Below are 23,474 nucleotides of genomic sequence, written 5' to 3'. Positions count from 1 at the left end.
CACTTCTCTTTTTTTACTTTGTTTTCTCGGCATCCTTTTGGCCTTCAGGGTTTGTGCTTCAGTTGGAGACGCTGCTGACGGCTGCACTGCCCAGGTGGGAGCCCCGAGGTACTTGTGCCAAGATGGTAGAGCCAGGCTTTACAGAGTCCTTAAGGTTGGAAGGGACCTCTAGAGGTCAGCTAGTCCAGTCCTTTTTGTTTCCCCATTGTTTTCACTCATGTTTCCCAAACCTGAGGCGAGACCRAGCCAGGCTTCCCAAATCCACCGCTCGGCAGCCTCACCTGCAGCACAAAGCTGAGCTCCGCGCACAGAAACCCAACGCCTGGGCTGCACTACCTCTTCCTGGGGACCTGCAGCTACTCCCGTTAACCGCCTGGCCTCTGCTCCTCAAACTGCTTCTAAAGAGCAGTTATTTGACCTTTTAAAAGACAAGAAGTCAGTTGTTGCACCCTCTCACTCGTTAAACAAAGATTTTTATTGAATTAAGAGGATTTACAAGAAATTTTTTTTTTTTTTTTTTTTTTGTCTGCAACAATGTTTATTGCACTAAAGAATCCATAAATAACATTTCAGGACAATCAATGAACCAAATGAAAATGCTGGAGAGCTTAACTGTACAATTAGAAATTTTCCCCTGTAAGGAAGCTTTATTATAAGAAAAAGTTCAGTAAAAAAAGATGTTGTTACATCCCTGATTTTCTTGCCACGGTAAGGTACAGCTGGTTGCTAGCTTGGCTGGGTAACTCTATTACCACCCCATGCAACTGGGCTTCATCAAATGCCAGTTTTTACTCAGCATTGCAGACCTGCAAAGAGTTTGCTTAGGGATCTTGGTCTTTAACAAGGTATGAGCATTTTGCCCTCTAATTTCTGAGAAAACCAGCAGTACATCTAAAGTAATAATGCTTTAAGCAAAGTAAAAAATAAGGCAACTCATGCTTCACTTGGATGAAGCATTTTGCTGAGATTGAGGAAATCTCCTTCTGTGATTATAGCACTAGTTGTTATTGAAAAGTAACAGTCTCCGTGTTCTGTACATTAAAGCTGTAAACAAGGAACAGACCTCTCGGGAGAGAAAGATACAAAATCCCAAGGGAAATAAACCAAATTACTGATTTGGACTTGAACGATGTTTTGCATCTTGGACACTTCATATAATTGTATCTACTGCCATTTAAAAATATATAGCCAGCTTCTTAATAATGCAGCTGACTGCTAGAAGATACCAGCATTAAGTCTCGGATTAAACTCCACACTGGTTTTCAGAATAAACTAGTTTTTGTATGGAAAAAATTAACAAACATTTTTCATTTTTATAAACAATACATAATACATGTAGAAAAATATTTGAGAGGATAATAACAAAGGTGCAACATCAACAAAAATAAGCTGCCTCTTCAACCAAAGCACTTGTTCACCATTTGAAGTGTGAAAACCTTTTAAAGCTCTTAAGTGTCCTCTTAGAAGTCTCTTAAAAAGCCAGTTGCCTTAGAAGTTCTTGCCGTGCTGCTGGGCATACCACTGCTGCCTCTGCTTGCGGCTCTCRAGCTCGCTGAGCAGCGCCTGCCTGAAGGCTTCGTAGAGCTTCACGATGCGTTCCAGTTCCTTCATGAAGAGCAGCTTCAGCATCCCCTGGTAGGTGTCCAGGTCCGCCAGCTGGAAGAGCTCCCACTTCAGGATGTGGTCGTACCTGTTGGGAGACGCGAGAGGGTCAGAGATGCAGCCCGCTGGCAAACACCCTGTTCCTGCATTCTTCTTAAAATAAATAAAAGGTTCCTAGCAATACAGGTTGATTAGCCTCTCTTAAATGAGGAAATCTGGCAGTAAGGAGTTGTGAATCAGATTGGGAGAAATATCACTTAAAGCTGAGCTGAAAAAATAAAGTCACTTAGAACCCACAGAAGTACTTTATAAAACTAAATTCTAGAAAGGCTGAAGATCCCACTAAGTGGTTATGATAAAACAAGGCAGCAAAGACACTTTGGTAACATTAAAATGTTTGGCAGTAACATGAAAATGTGTTTTACAATTAGAGTAAGAGTGGAGAAAATAAATTATTTTAACAGCTTACTCTAATCCTCCCCAGTAAGCGCCCTCCCTGAGGCCGAAGAGGGGAAGTCTTCACCTAATACACTGTTGTGCTCAAGGCAGTCTCGTTACAGCCTTAACGAGCGCTCTGCTCTTGGTTAATTAGCAGCAATAAGCTAAATCAGTGAGACTCAAAGCGTGTGTCCCCAGCACCACAGGGGCACAAAGGGCACGTGYGGACGGGATCAGCTGGTGTCAGCGAGGGCCGTGGGGAGGAAGGAGCAGGATGAGGCCACGGGGAGCAGCCCCAAACGCCTCCTGCGAGGACTTCCCTGCCTGGGGAGCTCGGAGCCTCCCTACAAATAAGCTGCAGAAGGTGGGAGTTTGCAAGGAAAATGTGCATAGTTACAGTGAGGATGTTGGACACACGCTGGGCTGAAAGGCAAAGGAACCACCCCCGGGACGGAGGGTCAAGGACACGGAAACAAAGTGCAAGACGGTGGGGAGCATCGATCCACAAAGCAGGGAAAAAATATATATATATGTTTCTGCATGCATGCTGCTAACCACCCTAAACAGTCACTCGGGAGCTAAATATATTCAGCCTTTAACTCTTGCACTCTCCAACACTTGGTGCAGTGCTGCTTTTCTTACRAAAGAATTTTATTAAATACAGACCAATTTTGAATCACTCTCATATTTYTAACGCTTTCTTCGCTTTCTGACAAGCTTTAAACATCCGTTGGTGATCAGACCTTTTGGATATCAAAGCTACCGACATTATATATCTGTACGTATACATTTAACACAACAGAAGCCTCCTGCAGCCCTCCCCGTTTCAGTTCAGCAGAAGTTTCCCGAGGGCTGCATTTTGCCACAACCACCAAGCAGCTCTGGTGACTAATGAGGGCTCTGCCAGTAATTTTCCACAATCAGAACCGACACTCCTTAATGTCTCGAAGGGAACTTCATTGCTTGTCTAATGAAGGCTGCTTTTATGATATAGAGAGGCTTATACAATCATCAGTGACTCACTTGTGCTGATCATCTTTTACACCAACGACATGGCTCGGTATTTCCCCAAATTCAGCGGCTATAWTAATTTCATTTACCATTTTATATAAAACTTCACACACTGTCTCACTAAAGTGAGTCAAGCACCAGAATACAGGCTGACCGTGTAAACCCAGCTCAGCTTTCCACGAGTTTTCGGGAAGAGCCTCACAACACCGATCCATACATTCTCTGCTATGCTCTACACTGCCCTGGGTCACTTTTTGTGGCACCAGACCAAACTCCACGGAGCTCTGCCTGCTCCTCAACCCTCCTTGTAAGGAGGCAAGGATTTCTTCATTACTTTTCCTGAACATACCTCTTTCTGTGCCAGTTGGCCGGGGAGCGTTTCAAAGGCCCTAGTATTTCTACAAGGGTTGAAGTGSAGCAGGCCCCAGGGCAGACACCCTTCTACGCTTCAAGAAGGGCCATGGCTTCACATACAGGTACATACCAATGCCCAAAATAAGCAGGCTGCTCCTTTGCTGGGCTCCTTCCACCTCGGCACCATGAGTAGAAAAGCCTGGCAGGGTGAGGGCTGCCCATGCCTGCTCCTAAGGACAGACGCATGTCCAGAGCTCACAGGGACAAGGGACACAGAGGCAGCGCCTGAAACTGCTGCAAGCCCAGCACTCACAAGCAGAAAGGTCTGGGCTAACCTGAGTCTACACCTCAGCTTGGAGAAAAATGCAAGGTTTTATGGAAACAGGAGAAAAAGGGTAATTTGTAACCCTTTTCTTCCTGAACATTGTGATTCTATGGATTAAATAGCTACTTTGGGGTGACATATACTGGAGATAGGAGTGCTGCAGGCTCCAAAGCTGGCTCTGCTGAGGAACAGGGATGAAACCGCTACGTCCTGATGCTATATTGGCACAAAAGTGACCTTTGAGAAGACCAACCTATGGCAGCAGAGGGGCTGGTGCTGGCCCCAAAGCAGGGCATGAATCCTGACACAAAGGACACGAGTGGCAGGATTCCCTCAGCGGGGTGAGGGAACAGCCCTTGCCAGGCCAGTTTCAATCCTGGACTTTGGTTGATACTGGTCAGATCTCGATCCTGACCTTTCAGTGCTGCATTATTTGGACAAGGGAAAAGCCCGGCTGCCCTTAGATGCTTATTGTAACAGCACACAGTATTCCCTATTTCCCCAGTGCCTCTAAATATAACAGGGCATTTGCAAGCTCATTTTCTCCATTTTGATGCAGGCTATAGATAAAATAGACTATTTATTAATAAGCAAAACCAAAGACGTTTGGGGGAAATTTAAAGAAATTTGGGAAACTAGGAATTTAGGAAATTAAGAACTTAAAATTAAGAATTACAGCTTTTAACACCTTCTTAAACATCACAGCTTCTATACTACCTRAGATTATCAGCTGCAGCTGTCAATAGGGAGATCAAGCTACAAAAAGAAGCAGTTGGCAAGCTCTTGCCGCAGTGGGTTTTTAAGTAAATCATTATTATTAATAATAATAAAATMTTTCTAGACTCCACTGCCGTTCTCCATGACCTGGACTCCACTGCAGCAGCCTTTCTCACGACTTACTCATTTACCCATTCACAAGATCCGGGTCCACGGCACCTATTCAGCTCCTCGCTAAGGCAGCAGCACCACGAGACAAGCGGGAGGGAAAGGAAGCTGCATCCCAGCAGCAACGTGTGCAGGTTTCCCGGGAGCTGCGGCTCGGAGCGGCACAGCCTGGCTAACCCGTTGGCTCTCCGGCTCCCTGGCAGCGCTGACGGCTCCCTGTGAAACCCGGCGCGTCGGCGTCGCTTTCGGTGCGAGGGCCCCACTTCAGCTGTCAAGAGAAGTGCTGAGTGGAGGAAGCGGCGCCAATAAAGATTAAGGCACTAAAAATGGCTTAACAAAACGGGCCCATTCAAAACCCTRCATGTCTTTTATTTGGGGGTCTTTAAGTAATGGCTAAGAGGCCTCTGCCACCGTTTGCAGCTACACCCTTCAACCAGGAGGTCCCTTAGTAGGTCAGTGTTGCCAGCTCCATAGCCTGGTGCCACGTGGCATCGCACTCCTCTTGGGAGAAACAGGGAGGCAGGCCCAAACTCAGCATTACTTATTAACTTAACACTAACGGCTGCCTGTTCTTTGTAATTCAGTCCAGCTTTCTGATCCCCTCTGACCCAGCCACTGCCACTTGATGGCAGAAATATGGTTTCCTTGGCTGTTTTAACAGCATCCAGTGTACTGCTGGGGTATACATCGTGGCTCATATATTATTTTTTTTTTTAGAATTTTTACATTTCGTAGGACAACCTAGATCAGGACCTTCCAAGCATTTAACAAGTCATGTTTCATTGCTCTTTGGATGATACTTCAGTTTAAGCAAAGGAGGTGAACTTTCCACCATAAATCAGTCTAGGAGTTTGTCTCATGGTATTATATCATATATTAAAGATGACAGCATCCATTCTTACTGTATTCATACTTTTAACCCTGAAAAATGATTCACCAATTGTTAAAACACAGCAAATCCCAAAAAAAGACCATATTTGGGGAACATCTGGCACCATGATGTCTAGTGGAGTAGGACACAATACAAACGCCTAGGGAGTCTGCCTAGACTCCTGGACATTTTCTAGGAGGAAAAAACAGAAAGGGAAGGAGGAAAGCAAGTTTATATAGAATTCCAGCAGAGTTTAGAACCCTTCGCTCCCGGATGAGACGGAAAGAGCTCACTGCATAGGATACTCAGCAAGAAGACCCAATTTAACCCAAGTATTTAAGAAGTATTTAACCCAAAACAGGATGCGTTCAGTGTAGGAGGCAGCGACCTTCACAGACCATTAACAGTCTTCTGGTTTTAGGTTGAAAGATGAAGCCCTGACTGCTTCAAGCCTTGTACCAAGGCAGGGCCAAGCCTGGACCAGGAGCTCCTGCACAGGGGGGCCCTCGCACTCCCCCCCACACACCTGTGTGACAAACACCTTGCTGCTCTCCACAACAGAAAGGAGGCAAAACTCCCAGTTTTCCAAACTAGCAAGGGCTTAAATGCAAGCAAAAGCTCTTGAGTTCACTGCAYTAAGTAACTGGAGTCAATTACCGTGCTTATGGTTGTCTAGTGAGCCAAATATTTTCTTTCTGCTCTCACTAGCTTGATAATTTTTCACCAAAATAGAAAAACATTACGGCTACCACCTGCCAATATCCCTATTAATCTTTTTTTTCCAGTGGACATAATTCTCCTTCCTTAGAGAAACCAGACAAAATAAAGCTAACATCTATTTTTGCTGCTCAGCAACAATGGCTGACCTAAATCTCAGTTAAATTTGAAATTACAGTTACAGATGTAAAAATGTGATGCAATATACCACAGTTATTTGTGTGGAAAACTACTGTTAACACAAACTAAAAATTAATAATTGCAATAACAACGCAATTCCCAATTGTTAAAATTGCAAAATCTGTCAATTTTCAAAGGCAAAAAACATTCCTCTCTCCACCGTGAAGGCATTTTCCCCAATTACTTCCATTCACACACCAGAATGCTGGAAGATAAACATGCAGCTCTGGTACTCGGAGCTTTTGGTCACTGTCGAATGTGTTACTGGCTCGTTGACATTCTAGTATTAATGTAACACTGAATTAGTTTCTTCACAAGAGTGTTTGAGAACTAAGCCGTTGAGAGCTGCAAGAAAATGAATACTCATTTTTATTACCAGCATTGCCTTACTGGAAGGACATTAAAAGGATACCGGGAAGGAAAATACAGGATTTGATTCCTCTAAGTTATACAAATAGTATTTAACTCTTCAGGCRAATTAAATATTTTTAATATTGTTTCAGCCAACTAGACAAAAATTCCTCAAAACCTTGAACTGTTTATTCTCAAGTTTCAAGAAGTGCCATCCATCAAACATGCTGAAGTATTTAATATTGCATTGCCTGGGTGTGCCAAAGGCCTAAATAAAGAAACGCGGTTGCAGCCAGAACCTGGAAGTGTTTCTAGGAAACAAGTCCTCCCATAGGTTACAGGAACTTAGTCTGTCCCTGGTGCCCAAGCATACTGCTGGATTCCAGGCCAATTTAAATCTTTATGGGCTGCTGGCAAGCCTAGTAGCCACAAGCAGTAATAAACCCCACTCCAATTATAGTTATGAGATGCAGCTAAAATCTTTTTTTTTTTTTCAAATGGAAGCCAGTGTCATATGCAGTCTGTGAGTGTGCAACAATAGACTCTTCACTGCTGTAAAGTGTAAATAACTGCTCCATATTCTCCTTATTAAAAGTACACATTTTCATAATTAACATCATATCTGTTTTTTTTTTATTGCTTTGCTATTTAGTGTTACTGTTCAGCAGGGCTGAAGGCAGCAAACACAATTTGTTTCATCATGCAGACTCAAATCCATTCCTGGGGAAGAGACTCCCTGTTTCTATAGCACTGCGTCTTGGAAGGAAAAAAGAAGACAGTCTGAATGTAGAATTCCTAACCTCAGAGGACAATTTGTATAGATATTTTTTAAAGAGAGGGAAGAGACACTGGGAAGCTCATACTATAAAACTGAGATATGTGTGTGTACATATATGTATACATGTGTGTATATGTGTGTCTACATATATATGTACAAATATATTATTTAAGCCACATGATCCCATTTTTACAAGTATGCTGAAAATAAATCACATGTTCCCCACTGTTACGTACAGCATTTTGCAAGTTATGTCAGCTGCAAGACAAGCTGTGTGTAATACAAAGCAAGGATGGTTTCAAGCAACGGAAATGGTTCCAAGCAATGTGTAATACAAAGCAGACTAATGTGATGAAGCAGATTCTAAATTTTTGATAAAATGACACAAATACAGGAGAGATGCTTATTTCACAGTTTCTGGCTTTCACCAGAAGAATGAAGTCTCAAATTGCCTTACCAGATGTGAGCTACAATTTGGGAAAGGAATAAGGGATTATATGTCTTTTCCCCCAACATTATTAATTCAATTACAGGCTGTGGATACCATTATACCTACTTTTGATCATGTTCCTGGCCTGAAAGCATCTGGTACAACTTCTTCATCTAATAGCAGTGACAGGACTCTACTTTTAATTAACAAAACTAATTCATTTTGCCTCTACACTGCACGGATGCACTGCACTATGAAAAGTACAGGAAAAACTCACTTTACGGGAGCCCTGGCATAGACCTGCAGCCAGTCGGGAATCTCGGCAGTGTGGTAGGGATTGGCTGGCACAAGGAGAGGTTGGCTCCTCTCCGCTTGCTGCGGCTGGTAGGTCACTGGGGGAGGCTGGTCGTAACGGGGGACGCTGTACAAAGGAAGAAGAATAAATTCAGTCACCTCTGAGCAACAAGTCAGGTGCAGTGATATCATTTAATTGGCATCTTTGCCCAATACACAGATTACTGCATGCAAAAGCTGATGATGTAACCAGTGTCACTCCAGCAGCCCTTGACTAAGAGCAACTTTCYGTTGCTATTTTAGTGCATTATTTCCATTGCATCTGCTAGTACTCTATTAGCACCTTGAAAAATTCASCTTAAACCTCTTCACCTAGTGCCCGCTGCCTGCACCTTAAAGCAGACCAAAATGAAATTTATTTCAAAAGACTAAAAACGGCAAGTATTAATTCAACCAATATTCCACCATTTCATATTTTAGAATAAGTATATTCAAGCAGAAACTACTAAAAGTTGTCCCATTTATAACAACAAAGGATATCCTCACTTCTTTATCTTTTGTTCTACACATTAAACTTTTTCTTCTTGGGAAACAATAAAAAATGCAATAGCAGGAGCTAAGTGGTAGAGTTTGGAGCATACTAACATTATTCTCCCTCTACACAATAAGTAGTTAAGATATCTATTTTCATTCTAGAGAAAAGTTATATCCTACCTGAACTGTGGATTATGTTATTTATTCAGATAGTGTCCTAAACACCTTTTTGTTATTTGCAACCCACTTCTTTTTTCAGCAATTTACCAATAGCTGAAGAGTTGCCTTATTCTAGCGAGTTAGGAACGATCYCCTGTTTCTAAACTTAGGACAGAATAGACCTGATAAAAACTAACAATTGCAACTCTGAAAAATCTTAGTCAAGAACCAGCAACGCTTACTTCTAGAATTAAGATGTTTTCAGTGTAATGTATACGAGGCAAGAACAGTTGCACTTTAACTATATATATTAGAAAAATATTCATAAAATACAGGAACGATCTCTTGCCTACCTGGGAGCACAAGGGTGTTTGTACTGTGCTCTTTTATTGATGTGATCCACATAATACACTCCAAATTCTGCAGACTCAACTCTCTCCCACCCTGGAGGCAGTCCCTCGCGCTCGAGGGGATGGCTCCAGTGAGTTGTGTTAGTGTTATGATCTATGTAGTATTTCCTTCCTCTAATAGTCCAGTCCACTGACCAGCCAGGAGGAAGAGGTAAATCTTCAGAATTATGATTTGTTAAATTTCCTAGAGAAGTAGCAGCAACTCTCCCAATGCCTACAAAAAGGAAAAAAACAATGTTGATTTTGGGGTATTGTCATTTTAGCTCAACATTATGTACAAAGTTTACAATTTTCACCTAGACGAGGCCCAGTATCATCCATTTTTAACATTATTGTGACATTGACAGTGCCACAAATACATTACATTTTTGCACATTAGTTTAAAAAACACAGATAAAAAGCAAAACAGCTATTCCCTATTAGATCACACTTGCTTTTGCTCTCCTCCCAGTCCATAAACAGTTTGGGCTTCTGTAACACAAATCAGGACAGGAGCTCTGCATTCACCTAAAAGAACACAGCCGAACACAGCACTGCAGTTATACTGGCATCTGTTGAAATATTAAAATATCTTTGGAGATCAGTGCCTAGCAGGGTTAACAACCATACAATCCTTGCTTTTGCAATTAGAGATGTGTGTTAGCACACATAACAGAGATGAAGCTATTACTGCTGTCCTAATTTGCTGAGCAGAGAGCTGAGATAAGATTACTGATGTTAAACCTTTCTCAGTAACAGTTTATGATAATTTGCTATTAAATCTGCACTGATACTATTTACCTATGACAAAACGTCTATTTCCTTTGCTAATTAAAGTCAGAAAGTATGACTGTCTAGGAAAACCACTGCACACCAAAGCCTTCCAGATTAGCCAGTGAAGAGCAGTAACAGAAAAARGTAAATCAAAATAGCAGAGAAAAAAAAAGTTATCACTATATTGTGCTGACAGGTACCATGTGCAATCATAGGCAAAAAGTGTTTTCAGTAATGATAAAAACCACAGCAAGTCACAAAGCCTCCTGGCATCTTCTTCCCCCACCTTTTTCCCCTCCTCCCACAGGYCTTGGCAGGATGTTCCTGATCTGGATGTCTATTTGCTTCTCCACATCCTGTACTAAGCACCTACATTTCCTAATGCCAACGAGGCACATGGATAAATGGCAACTTGCAGCCCTCTTCAGCAAGAGCTGCACTAGCARAAGGGTTTTCCTAGAAGAAGGGAAAATTACAGCCAAGGTTAAGTGRATTTGGGGCAGGGGACTGATGGCAGGCAACATGTGATACAGTTCCTACCTCTGCCCCAGAAGCACTGCACATTCATGATTTATAACTAAATAGCTGGCTTAAAAGGTTGTTTACTATCATTTTAAAATACTTTGTTGCAATATAGAAACAGCTTTTACATTACTGAAATTAAGGTGCTAGCTGCTGAGACATAGAGAGACATCATTGCAAATTTATCTTTTTCTTTTCTCTATATATTATAGATAGTTAGGAAGGTAGTTGAAATAAAAGCCATAAAAATAATTCTCCAGCTCCAGATAATTCTCCAAATAAAACCATTACATATATATATAAAAAATGTGACATAATCAGGAATTCCACGTCATAGTTTCATTCATTCAAAGCCTTCTACCTAGAGTGAGTGCTAGCCCATATTCAACTCTTTTTTTTAATCCTTGAAGTACTAAGTATATTCTTTCAGTTACCGCAAATTTTACAGGCAAGCAGTCTCCAATTGTCTTTTCATCCTGCAAATGCATCTATTGAACTCCTGCATTTCCCAAAGTGTGTGTGCTATTTCCCACAGCCCAGAGGAATCTACTTCTTCCACTTTCTTGGAAGTCAGAATTCGATTCCTTTACAGCCATGTTTACAAATTGAGATAAACACTCCTTTGCTTCTGTTTATCAGAAATAATGTTTTTTTTGTCTGTGCTTATTTTTGTGAGAGCAAAAGGAAAAGGTACAGCCTATCTAAAAGATACTATTAAAAAGAAACGTTGGGTATTTTTACTAAATCAAAAGACAACAGTGACACTTAAGTGAGAGAGCACATGAGCAAAGCTACTTGCTACGTAGGCAATTTCATCTTCCTGTTCCAATTTGCGATAAGGAACAGACCTTTCCAACAATACAGACACAATATAACACGCTCTCCAAGGGTTGTTATCTATTATAAATACCAGCTTGCACATAAGAGATAACAGTCATCAATAATAAAGTAATAGGAAAGGCAGCAAAAACATTTCAATGGTTTCTTCCTACTGCTCTTTAAAACATTTGAACTCATCTACAAATCTATTTCTAGCTTAGTCATGTTTTGAACTACTTGGCCTTGCAGCATTTCCTTTTGTTAAGAGTATTTCCCTGTTTAAGTCTTACAAAGCAAAGCTAAAAGCTGCGTTCGTGATTTAGCTCCCGTGTCTCGTCAGGATTGAGCAACCTAGACCTTTACTTGCAGTGAGGAGAAACATCCTAGAGGCTTCCTGACCTCTGGCAGTACTGGGGCCAGGGGGACTATTTCAGGCCTTGGCTACAGTTATGTCACTCTGTTTGTTTTCATTCCAATGACAAACTACAAACATTCAAGCTTTTTGAAGAGATACTTCACTTTGGATAAACAAGTTCTGCGTTTTCTCCCATTAGGTGGACTGCTGTGTTGTAATGTCATGTAAATATTAAAAAACAATGACTATTAAAATTACCATTATGAGAAGAGTTGAACACAAACTCAACTGTGGGAAAGAACTTTTACAAGAGTATAAACACATTTTTCTGTTTATTGCTAAAATCAGCACAAGTCCATATTTTTGCGACAGTTCCTCCCACTTGAATTCTAGCATGACTCCAGCAGCAAAACATATACACATTTCTTCCTTGGAATAAAGGTTAAGGCTTTCTAACATCTGAAAGTTGGGATTACAGTTGCACTARCCAGTGCAACACATAAGCAGCCACCCCTGAACTAGAAGTTCTCTTGGCAAAAAACCTGTGTCTTCTGATACAAAAGCCAGACAAAAATCAGAGCTAGAATCAGGGGAAAAATAATTCTTGTAGAGAAGATACCTAGAAAGCAGGGTAAAAGCAACAGCTAACCATGGAAAGGCAATGTTGGTAGTTTGTGTTTGTACAGGCAATAAATTCTAGCCACATAACTTCATTAGGTCTTTTTTTTTTTTTTTTTTTTTTTTTTTTTTTAATTTTCCCAAGATCGAAAGAGTAAAAATATCAGACCTCAAATACATGATATATTTTGCCATTGTTTTTCACTTCAGGCACAAAGCAGCAGAGGTGGGTACTGCTAGATAAATTCACACAGACAGATCAATTAATTCTGAAAAGTGCTCCAAGCTGCTACACCTAGGAAGCTTTAATTATGAAACTGAACACCATATAAATATGGTGTTTATAAATAAACAGTTGTATTTCATGATATAGATTATCATAAATAGCAATGCGTATTTTTTTTTTTTTATTTGAATCACATATTGAAACATTCTGGGCATTGGAATTTTTATGAAGTAATAATCAGTGTGTCCTAGTACCGTCGAACCATTACAGCCTTCAAATCAGCAATTATTGAAATTCAGACATTTGTTTATGTAATTGGAGTTACCAAAGATCAAAATAAGTTCTCACAAAWTTGAGTAGTGCTTCCTTTAAGAAAAGGTAAGGGTACATTTAAGAACAGTCCCTACTATGATTTAGAAAAATGGCAGATGATGAGAATCTACTTTCTGATCTATATACCTRTAGGCATCAATAAAAGACCAGACCACCCTAACTTCACATTTGRTATTTCCAAAGTGCTACTTAAAGAAGAAAGTTACAGGACTTACAAGATGGAATTTAAAGATAGCTTGAAAACATTTGCTGTGATTGTTAGCTTTCCWGGGCAACACAGCCCAAAGTACAATAATCTTCTCTGTTGAAAAATCAGCTAAGATCTGATGTGTAAAACACTTCAGTGGCAGCCCAAAGTTTCACACAGGAATAGTGCAAACACTAAGGATACCCCCTGAATCAAACTGGTGCTTGATTTAGGCAACACAATGCAAAATTACCTATAGAGAAAACAAAGAAACAAAAAAAAAAAACCCTTTTAGCTCAGAAATCGGAGCTTTTTAGCTCTGTTTAATTGATAAAGAGCTGATGTAGGCACAGAAGTTTTAGACCTTTAAACATCCCACCAGTAGCTTTAACAAAATCAAGTGCTGAAAAACAAACCTAGCAACCAAAAGGCTTTCACATCAGTCTGTAATTAGGTCAATTATCTTTAGAGCCTTTTCTCCTTCTTTCCTCAAAATGCTAAAATTTTCCACTYGTCTCCAAAACAGGTAAGGAACAGGAAGAAAAAATAAACAAACTGCTAAATTTTAAGAGGGTAAATAGTAGTTAATTAAATAGCATTAACAATAATAAAAAAGTTTAGCAAGATCTGCAGCCTCTGTGTGTTCCTAATCCACCCCCAAATTTCCAAAGGTATTTCCTGAACACAAGTATCTCACTTGTCGAAGAGAATAAGACATTCCAAGTAAGCATAAATTCACAAATAGAAAGTGACAGGAAGAACTCTCAAYGCTTTGAGAAGTATGCTGCAAAGGAATTGCTACAACATCAGCACAAAAAAAAATTAAATGGCAGGAACGGTATTTTTTAAGCAGAGATAGTAGGTGYGTACACTTAAAACAACTCTGCTAGATTGAGCTCTAAATAGATTCCAGTTAATTTCTGCTTCTCTTTTGGTCTCCTATTAAACACAAATTCCAGTTTGCAATTAAGAAGAGGCATAATTTATTATGCTGTGAACCTACTTTCACTAGAGCTCCTTGGAATCATTGTCACAGATTTCATAATTTTTCCTCTTCTGWTATCAGCCAGCTACTTGCAACACATTAGTGAGTCTCTCTACACTGTGATTTAAAATCTCAGCATATTTCATATACAGGTAAGAATTTAGTAGCTTACCGCTCACACAGGTACAAATAACTCTGAGGTCTTGGTTACAAGTTAGTTCCAATCTATACTGTAGATATAACTTCAACCACAGACCTCCCCAAACCTTTAACCTAGAAGAGAGGAAAGAGACGTCGAGGAAAGACAGGTAAAGTCTCTTAGAATTAAGTTTAAAACGGACACAGAAAAAAAAATAGTAAAGAAATGCCACAGAGGTAGCTAAACATCCAAAAATATGAACAGAGAACATCTAAAYTGAAGACATTTTTTTCCAGGAAAAGCACATCTAGATTGCCAATTAAAAGCAAAGCCATTGAGGGTAAGAAACRGATACCAAGAATTAAATCTTACTGAGAGGAAAAACACAATTTTAATGATAAACACCTATAAAAGCTGTCAGTATTACCAGACCAAACTGCTGAAATATCAAGGGACTTGCTTAAATTCCTTGCTGAATACTTTTGAGTRAGAAGATCTCCATCGGAACACACTTTCAAGTTATGTCAAAATCATCAGGAACAGAACCTTTATTTTGAATGAAAGCCAAAATTCCTATGTGTCACTTTTGTTTCCAGACTACTGGTTCCCAAAATTCATATCAGTCATAATCCATATAAAACCAATCACTCACCCATTAATCAACACACCCTGTGCGCATCAGGCAACGCTTGGTTAGTGGTCAARTCAAATCATAAGAGGAACTAAGGGAATCTTTTAGGAATGTGGGGGAAAAGGGTAAAAAAACCTAGCATTGTCAGGTATAGAAAATAAATTGACTTATACCACAAACCTGTAGGTATTAGACAATTTTCTGAACAGCARACATGAAATATCTTGAAGAAATGTTTTGATTAGCTGGAACACTTAAGAATTACATTAGAGAGGTATAAAGAAAAAGTAATTAAGACAAGGTCGCAAAGATAATAAAAGATCTGTCTCCAAATTTTGAAAATGGGGGAAGTAAGGCAAAGGGGAAAAGAAAGTATCAGAAATCACAGGTGGTTTTAATGGAACTCCAGGGGAAGGCTGGAGGAGAGCACAGTTCAAATACAAAAGAGCTCAACAGTGAGATGTAAGAATTAAGAAAAAAATCTAATGTTTTCTTATTTTTGGCCATTTAATTCTTTTGCTAAGAAAAAGCTGGGCAATAGCAATTCTTGAGATGTACAGAAGCTACAGATTTAGGTCCACATTCTTATTGCAAGGAAACTTGACAAGGAGTTTTAAGAGTTCATATTTCATTCTGAAAAGACGAAACAGAGAAGGGTAATATTTTTTGGCAGATGAAAGGATCATCTAATTTYGCTTCCCTCTACAAATACATAAGACAATACTCACTATCACTGCTACAAAACACACACAAAAATTGTTTAAACTATTAATGGTAAAAATATGAGAGCACAGAAAAGAGTGATCAAGTATAAACAGCTCCCCAACGTTTTCCAGTTATTGAGCAAAGTCTTTTCTGAAGGAAACTTGTGTTGCTAAAAGGCAAAAATACGACTGCAAAGATGCATTTTTAGATTGTTTTAAAAATCAACCAAACTTCACTCTAAAACCGAGAGCTGGAGCTCCATCTCCACTTAAAAAAAATAGTTGCAACTACACAATTGCACAACACTTGTTTGAAGCTGTCCTAAGCATACATTGGCACTACAGTCATTTTGAATGTTAAATTCAYGGATTCCTTTAATAAGGCCTCCCCTCCTGCCACTGCCTTTCCTCCCTGCAGCCCCCAGCACTCACTCACAGGTCCTTGGCACCCAGTTCAAGAACCACCTGACATAGATGGAGGGCTACCACACAAAACCTAGATAAATCRGATATATTACTTAACATTTAGCAAAATTTAAAAAAGCATAAAGTAAGCCTTGAGCATAGATATTCTAGATTTACTGCTAGCATTACTCTTCTGCCACCATTCATTGAAAGGCTTTTGCAGWAAGAACAAAGCTTTGTCAGGTCAGAATTCCATACAAAAGGTCAACAGCCTTGGCATTTTTACTAGCAGAATTGTTCTACATAGATTCACAGTTTCTTTAGAGATTACAAATAATGACTAACTAGTGATGAGTTTCATATTTAAGATACATTATTTGCAAGCTTATTTGCCAAGCTAACGTTCCATTAGAAAATGAAGACAGGTCCCCAGGAATTTGATGGAGAAAGAGGTAGGCATATATAAAAAATGTACAATTTAAAAGAAAGAATGTCAAGGCCTAAGAAGTCATTCTTGGCACTCACTATATGTCATTTTGTTAGTTACATAAAGCAATAATTCCTCCCTCTGATTTTTGATCTAATTAAAGCTGCAGTGTTACTAGAGTTGCTGATTATTCTGCACATATTTAATGATAATAGCAGATGTCCATTAACGAATAAAAACTCTGTTTCCAAGCAATGGGGGCAAAAACAATTTCCACAGTATTATATGCAAATACAGAGAAACTAATCTAAATTAATATATTCCTCAGAATATTACTCTGTTAAGAAAAATGGTCCACAGTAACACATAATCTCTTCACTCTTAATTTGTAATGGAAAAAGAAAATCTAACAAACATTTATACAACTTTTAACAAAGCAGATGATACCCAGTATTGCTCACTAAGAATAACCACCACCCCTTGCTCAAGTTTACCTCGCTTATTATATAAATGACAGTTCACACACRTTTCTCCTTTTTTCTTAATACATGTGATTTAGCTCTTTATTCTGAGAAACATAAACAAGAAGCAAGCTCAAAGAACAAACGTCATTAAAAAGAAGTCCCACCCTCCACAGTATTACATTTAAAATACATGACCATGAGCATCCAGAAGCACTTCTGCAGCAGAGACTTCTTAAAAAATTAAGAAGGAAAAAAAACAGCAAATCAGTCTTACCTGAAGTGTGCCTCCCATGATTCTGTGACATCCTCTGGAAAAGATCACTGTTGTGTTCATAATACCTGTAGTCCTCATGTACACGATCATTCAACTGACGCCTCCTCTGGGCATCATAAAAATGATCGTAATAATAACAACGGGCACCAGCGTCTCCATTTTCCATAGCAGAATTAGCTTCTGTTAAAAAAGACTGGGAAGAAGAGCCATATTCCCTAGGGACATCAGCTAAACTTCTGGCAAGATAGGAAGGTGCAGACAGTCTGTTGCTTTCCCGTCTCATTATTTCATGAGGTGGCCTCTGGACTGGAGTTCTGAGGAAACTCTGGTTTCTGGAAACAATCCCATCTCCACCAGAAGCATAGGCGGAAGAACTGGAGTCGGGAGGACAGATATCAGTTCTTCTTGGAATGGTTGGACCGTGGCGGATAAACGAAGGCATCAGATCTGTTACAAATAAAATGGGAAAAACAAAACAAAACACGGAAATAAGAATTTCAGCTCCATAYACAAAGTTTTTTGGTTAGCCACAACACTGATTTTTGTTGTAGTATTCAGGAAACTCAAGAGCCAGAACCCCTTTGGAGGGCCTCCGATGTGGAGACGAGTACAACTGTAATGCAGCTGTTTGTACCGGGGCAACAAAAAACATTGCAACCTCCACTAGCAACAGAGACAACCCCCTAAATAGCACAGTTTTCCCTGTACAGCTGTAGTTGGGGAAAATAAATAAAATAAAGACCCTAAAATGAAACAAAAAGCCCCATTCTTTTGATGGTAGCTACATCAGCCAGGCTTCACACCTCCAAGTTTCCCAGCTACCGGGAAGAAATCCAAGTYTCCTGGCCCTTGTCTTATCAGAGCAATTATCGCTATGAACTTAGGGTAACTGAATACATTAATGCTTACATGCCTAAAGGAAGCAATGGCAGAGCCASGAACATAATCTGTATTTTCTCCACAAACAACGAAGCTTAGCCAGCAGCATGATGTCATTTTGCACACGTAAGTTCTCAAATGAGCACAAAGATTTTTCCCCTTTAACTCTGTTCAGCACATGAACACAGGTAACTATTCACACCATTTCCCTGCATCCCTCCAATAAGTGACACACTCCTTGCCATTACTTTCAGCGTGGCATAAATAAGTACCTTTCCTCTAGGTAAGCTAACACAAATTCTAAGTTTCATCTGTGAGAAAATCAGGCCTGTTATTTACAGATAAACTCTTACCAATTTATAACTTAAGGCAAAATTCCAGTGTCCCTCACAAGGTGCAATTCTTACGTTTATAACAGTCATTACAAAGCAGTCTAGTAATTGCCACTCATTAACCCACAGAAAATAATGTAAATACGTAAAAGACGTTAACCCACAACAACTTAAAAATATTCAAAAAGCCTGTATTTTTTCAAGCCTAAACTGATGAAATGGGAGAGACACTACTAAAAAACGTTGTTTTTTTTTCCAGAGAAGCTGAATGCCTGCTCCTGCCTGCCAACTCCTCGCTGCTAGGTGCGGCCTCAAGGCTAATCCTCCAAGCTAATTGCTGCACGGTGCATTTCCCACATGCTTCAGCCATTCCTCCCCAAAACCCTAGCAAAACACAAACCCAAAGGGAAGGCGCAGCTCTGAGGCCGGGTGCGCTGGCGGTGCAGCCCCTGTTTCCACAGGGATTTTCTGCCACCCGTGCGCACAGTTACCTCCTTTTCGGAGCGCACACGCATGGCCTGCACTGGGATACCCCAGACTTTGGGAGAGCGGGTTTTTTTGGGATAAACCGTGCGGTTCATCTCGGTGATACCGGCTTTGAAGGCTACTTCGGTGCTGCCTGCTGAGAACAAGCAACTGGGCCTTTTTTTTTTTTCTTTTTAAAAGGAAAAGAAAAAGGAAAAAAAAGGTTTGTTTACAGTGTGCCGTGCGGTCCCGCCTCTCTCTCAGCCTCAGCCCCGCCACTCCTCGCTGCCCACAGGATGACATTTTTCCGTTCACCGGGAAAACGCCTCAGAGCAGGGAGGTACCGAGCGCCCCGGTGCCCCGGACACTCACTGCGCAGCAGCGGGCTCGTCTCCTTCTTCACGTACTTGCCCTGCACCTCGCCGGGCTTCGAGAGCTCCGTGCGMGTCTTCTTCCGCGACAGCATCCCCCCTCCCGGGCCGCCGCCGCTGCCKCCGGGGCCGCCCGCATGCCCGGCGCCGCCGCTCAGGGCCGGCAGCCCGCGGCCGCCTCCCGCGCGGCCGCCGTTACGCGCGGCCGCCTCACGCGCGGCGCCATGGCGGCGTGGGCGGGGGGAGGGCGGAGGGAGCCGCGCGCGCCGTTAACGTGCCCCGCTCGGCGCCGCGGGGGCTTGTGGGAGACGGGCCCCCGCCCTGGCGGCGGCAGGAGGCAGCGCGCGCCCCCGCGCGGCGGGGAGGGGAGCGGCCGCGAGGAAAGCGCGTGCGCAGTGCAGCCCCGCGCCTCGCCGAGGGAGAAGGGCGCATGCGCAGCGCTCTCCTCCTCGGCATGTGGGGAGAGCGCATGCGCAGTACAGCCCCGCTGCTCGGCATGGGGAGAGGGCGCATGCGCAGTACAGCCCCGCTGCTCAGCATGGGGAGAGTGCGCATGCGCAGTACAGCCCTGCTGCTCGGCATGGGGAGAGGGCGCATGCGCAGCGCTTGCTTTCTCTTCGAGGTGGGGGGCGCATGCGCAGCGCTTGCTTTCTCTTCGAGGTGGGGGGGCGCATGCGCAGCGCTTCCCTTCTCCTTGGCGTGTGGGGAAGGCGCATGCGCAGAACGGGGGAGGCGCGTTGGCGGGGGTGCGCGGCCTGCTCTCCCCTCAGAGCGGTTCCCTCGGGATGGCCGCRCGTTGTCCAGGGCTGGACGAGCGCTGCCGGCCACGGGACCGGGCACAGCGAGGGGGTTGGGGTCTAGATCCCCCCTTCAGAGCCCCCCGCGGCTCTGCCCTGGCTGTTACACCCCGGCCCGGCCGCGGCACCTCTGTGCTTCCCACAGGAAGCACCCGCAGTTACCGACAAACATAACGTTTATCTTTTTGCTTTGATCATTTATGTCAAAGCAGTAAGAAGGGAAGYGCTCAGTTTCCCCTCCATGTCAAAGAATGGGTATTGACAGCAAGCACGTCTTAAAAATWTAAGTTCACTAGCCCATTAGCTTTTTAGTACTTGATTTTATAGAGGTTGGCAAGCTGTCCTCTCTCTTTCTTGCTCGTATATTTCTGAGTTTTCAGATAAGCTGTTGAAAAAAAATACATTTTCCACTGGTAGATAATGGAATATTTTCAAGTTGGACAAATAAAAAAAACAAGCTTACAGAATTTTATTTTTTTTTACATTCTTTATAAATAATGTACAAGTTGGTTCACTTTTGGGCTTTACCTGATGTCATAAGGACAATATATTACACTGAAACAAAACAAACTCGGTAGAAAAAAAACACATTTTTTTCTTTATACAGAAGTCATTTGTCACTAATGACAGCATGGACAGGGAAAACAGGAGACTTAACAGGACGCGGGAGACAGCACAGCACAGTTACAAAGGAGATGTTATTTGCCGAAAGCTAAATAAAGGCTTTTACTGATCTGTGACAGGCAAAGGTTCCCCTTCTGCACCTCACAATCTCCAAACAGCTAAAAACAAGTCCCTTTTTACATCAGAAWAGAAGTAATTTTGTTTAATATTGGGTAAACGCATGGCAATGTGTACTTTTAAACCATCCTYGATGGACAGGTACTGCTCGAGCTGTGTAGATTTAACACCTAAGTTTGACTTGGGCACACACTGCCCGGCCTCCTCCACCTCCTCGCTCAAAATTCCCCATGCCGAACACCCCTGAGCCTCTATTTTCACAGTGATTCATAAAGGAACAGTTAAAAACACTTAAAACACCTTTTAGTAGTACAGCAGTTAATACCTTAATTGGCCAGTCCTATTGTGTGAACAAGGCTCAGGAATTCAATATATATATATTTTTAACTGCCTATTATGATACTGTTAAATACTTTGGTATTGTTAAAATGCATTTATTGCATAGGAGACACGCATGCATGAATCATCACAAATGCTTAAGGGTTTATGTGTTTGTATATTTGTTTTCACTCTCTTGGACTTTATAACACTAGCTGCTTAACTGCTGAGCTGACATACTCAACCTATATACAACATAACACTGGTYTGTAAGCAGCACGAGTCTCTGAGTTCACCCTATTTTGGAAAGGATTGTCCTGAATTGCTCTGTAGCAACAGAAAATACAGTACACAAAAACTCTATCTCACATAATTACAAAAGGCACTTTTGAGAATTCATTCACAGAAATACTCTACTGAAAGTGGAGTTTGGTCTAAAACACATTTACCAAACACGTTTATTCTCCTCTGTCCTTCTCCTCCTGTTCTCTTCCATGATCAGTTGAATTTTTTAAAGCGAAGTGAAAGAAAAGTAGGGTAAGATAGAACAGAATGAGAAAGGGAGAAGTCAAGTTCCCTTTTCTCTGTTTCTCCTTAGTGTTCCGCTGTTAACCTCTTATCAGGACTCCCTTTTTGGCACCGTATYTTAGAAATATATGTTTGTTTAAAAACTAAAGCTTAAAACTAAAAACATTACGTGAGTAGTCTAGTCTTTATAAAGAGTTGTTTCAAAGTAATTCCACAGTAGTTTAAGAAAATACTCGCTCCCTCTGTTCAATTTGCAATTCGGTCCCATGTTGAGTATTGCAAGTAAACCTAGATCAAGACGTGAAATGGTCTTTAAGAGTATTAATACTCGTCAGCATCACTAATTTTCTCAGCATAGGCTTTCAGGGTGTGTGCTTCCTATTGCTAATGTGCAGTCTGGATACCMCCCACAGAGCCGTTCTGTAATTGGTAAAACTTATTGGTCACTATAAGAAACAAGATCTTCCTGCTTACATTAAAACATGAAAAAAAAAGCTGCAGTTTATCTCAATGCTACTTTGAATTTGTAATAAAAACTTTTGCAGACTGTGGAGGAAAAAAAAAGGGATATGCAAATGTTTGAAATTGAGATTACTCAGAAAAATAGTCATTACAGATATTTAGAATAACATGGTTGTGATACAGCGTATAGAGATTGTGTTCTGCCAAGGTAATTTTCCATTATTGTTTTGATAAATCTTTTTTTTTTTTTTTTTTTTAAGATTTGCTTAATGTAAATATACTCCCGTATACTCAAAGTGACCTTTCAACGACAACAAAAATAGGGGGATTCTTTATGATTACACTTTTCACCTGCATCTTTATGATCCATTCTTGCATGCAGCTGCAAGGAAAGAAAAAAAACAACTCTGAAACCATTCCACTCTGAAACCATCCCATTCTTCTTTTAATAGGTCTTAGACTGCGTCTGAAGGAGGAGGAGGAGGGAAGGAAGACGAAGGTCGAACCCTAGATGTACAGCTTGCTCCCTCAAGCCTCTAATTAGCAGGTGGGCTTTAGAGCTGCGTGCCGGGGGGACCAAAAGCCCCGTTTCCCGTGGGTAGTCTCCAATTCCAGGGGGGCAACCGGCTCCTCACAAACGCTGCCCTCATTGCCCCTCTGCACCCACAGTCCCAGACACAGAGCCTTTCACCCTCTTTCTCTGCATACGCTCCTTATGCAGCACATCAAGAAGGCCAGTTTCAAGTAGTGCCCCTGTGGCCCCTTTCTCCAGTTGTATTTACAGCTAATATGTCTTATTACTGCCCTGAGAGCAGAGGGAGCRATAGCATCTTTGTTTAGGCTGCAGCCATGGTTTATACAAGCAGGCGAGCTCTCTTTCTGCTATTTCTCCCTCAGACCTATCTCAAATCTTGAGCATGTTCCCAGAAAACCTGCATTCCCTAGCCTCAGAAATTGCTCCCATGGGCAATATCACCCATTACAAACCATGTTCTTTGGCCATCCTGCCTGCACCATTAGTGCACGTTCATCTAGGAGCATGCTCAGGTAATACTCAACCAAATAAATTTGGTTTCTCTTCCCGATACATGATCATTTTCATCCATTGACATCCATGTTCATAACAAGTGCAGGAAACTAGTTTAGTTACATCAGATAACTAGTTGCTACTCCCTGAGTTTTTCACATTCACCTTGAATATGTTTCCTCACAATTAATTACAAGCGTAGATGAGCATCTAATACAGACTAACATCTGGAAACCACAGGCACGTCCAAATTCTCACCCRGGTCAGACACAGCAGGGCTTGAAGAGCAAAGGACCTTCTCTAGGAATCCCCACGACAGGGTCCACCGAGCCCATCACGCAGGTCTCTCCTCTCCTGGGAACTCTTTATAAAC

At 41.5% G+C, this 23,474-nt stretch overlaps 1 protein-coding gene across 1 annotated transcript; it reads right to left on the bottom strand.

Moving 5' to 3' along the window:
- Nucleotides 1-718: 718 nt before the first annotated feature.
- Nucleotides 719-19,323, bottom strand: SAV1 (salvador family WW domain containing protein 1). Its single transcript, XM_026051535.1, has 5 exons — nucleotides 19,230-19,323; nucleotides 17,182-17,628; nucleotides 9,283-9,553; nucleotides 8,220-8,363; nucleotides 719-1,690 (listed from the first exon to the last, which is right to left on the bottom strand). Exons 1-5 carry the CDS (start codon nucleotides 19,321-19,323, stop codon nucleotides 1,489-1,491), a joined length of 1,158 nt encoding a protein of 385 aa, XP_025907320.1. The 3' UTR covers nucleotides 719-1,488.
- Nucleotides 19,324-23,474: the final 4,151 nt, after the last annotated feature.

The sequence above is a fragment of the Nothoprocta perdicaria genome, unplaced genomic scaffold (genome assembly GCF_003342845.1).
Source record: "Nothoprocta perdicaria isolate Ctin4 unplaced genomic scaffold, notPer1 scaffold_76, whole genome shotgun sequence".
Classification (NCBI taxonomy): domain Eukaryota; kingdom Metazoa; phylum Chordata; class Aves; order Tinamiformes; family Tinamidae; genus Nothoprocta; species Nothoprocta perdicaria.
Note: the sequence above shows the minus strand (reverse complement) of the source record. Positions and strands in the feature narration are given on the sequence as shown.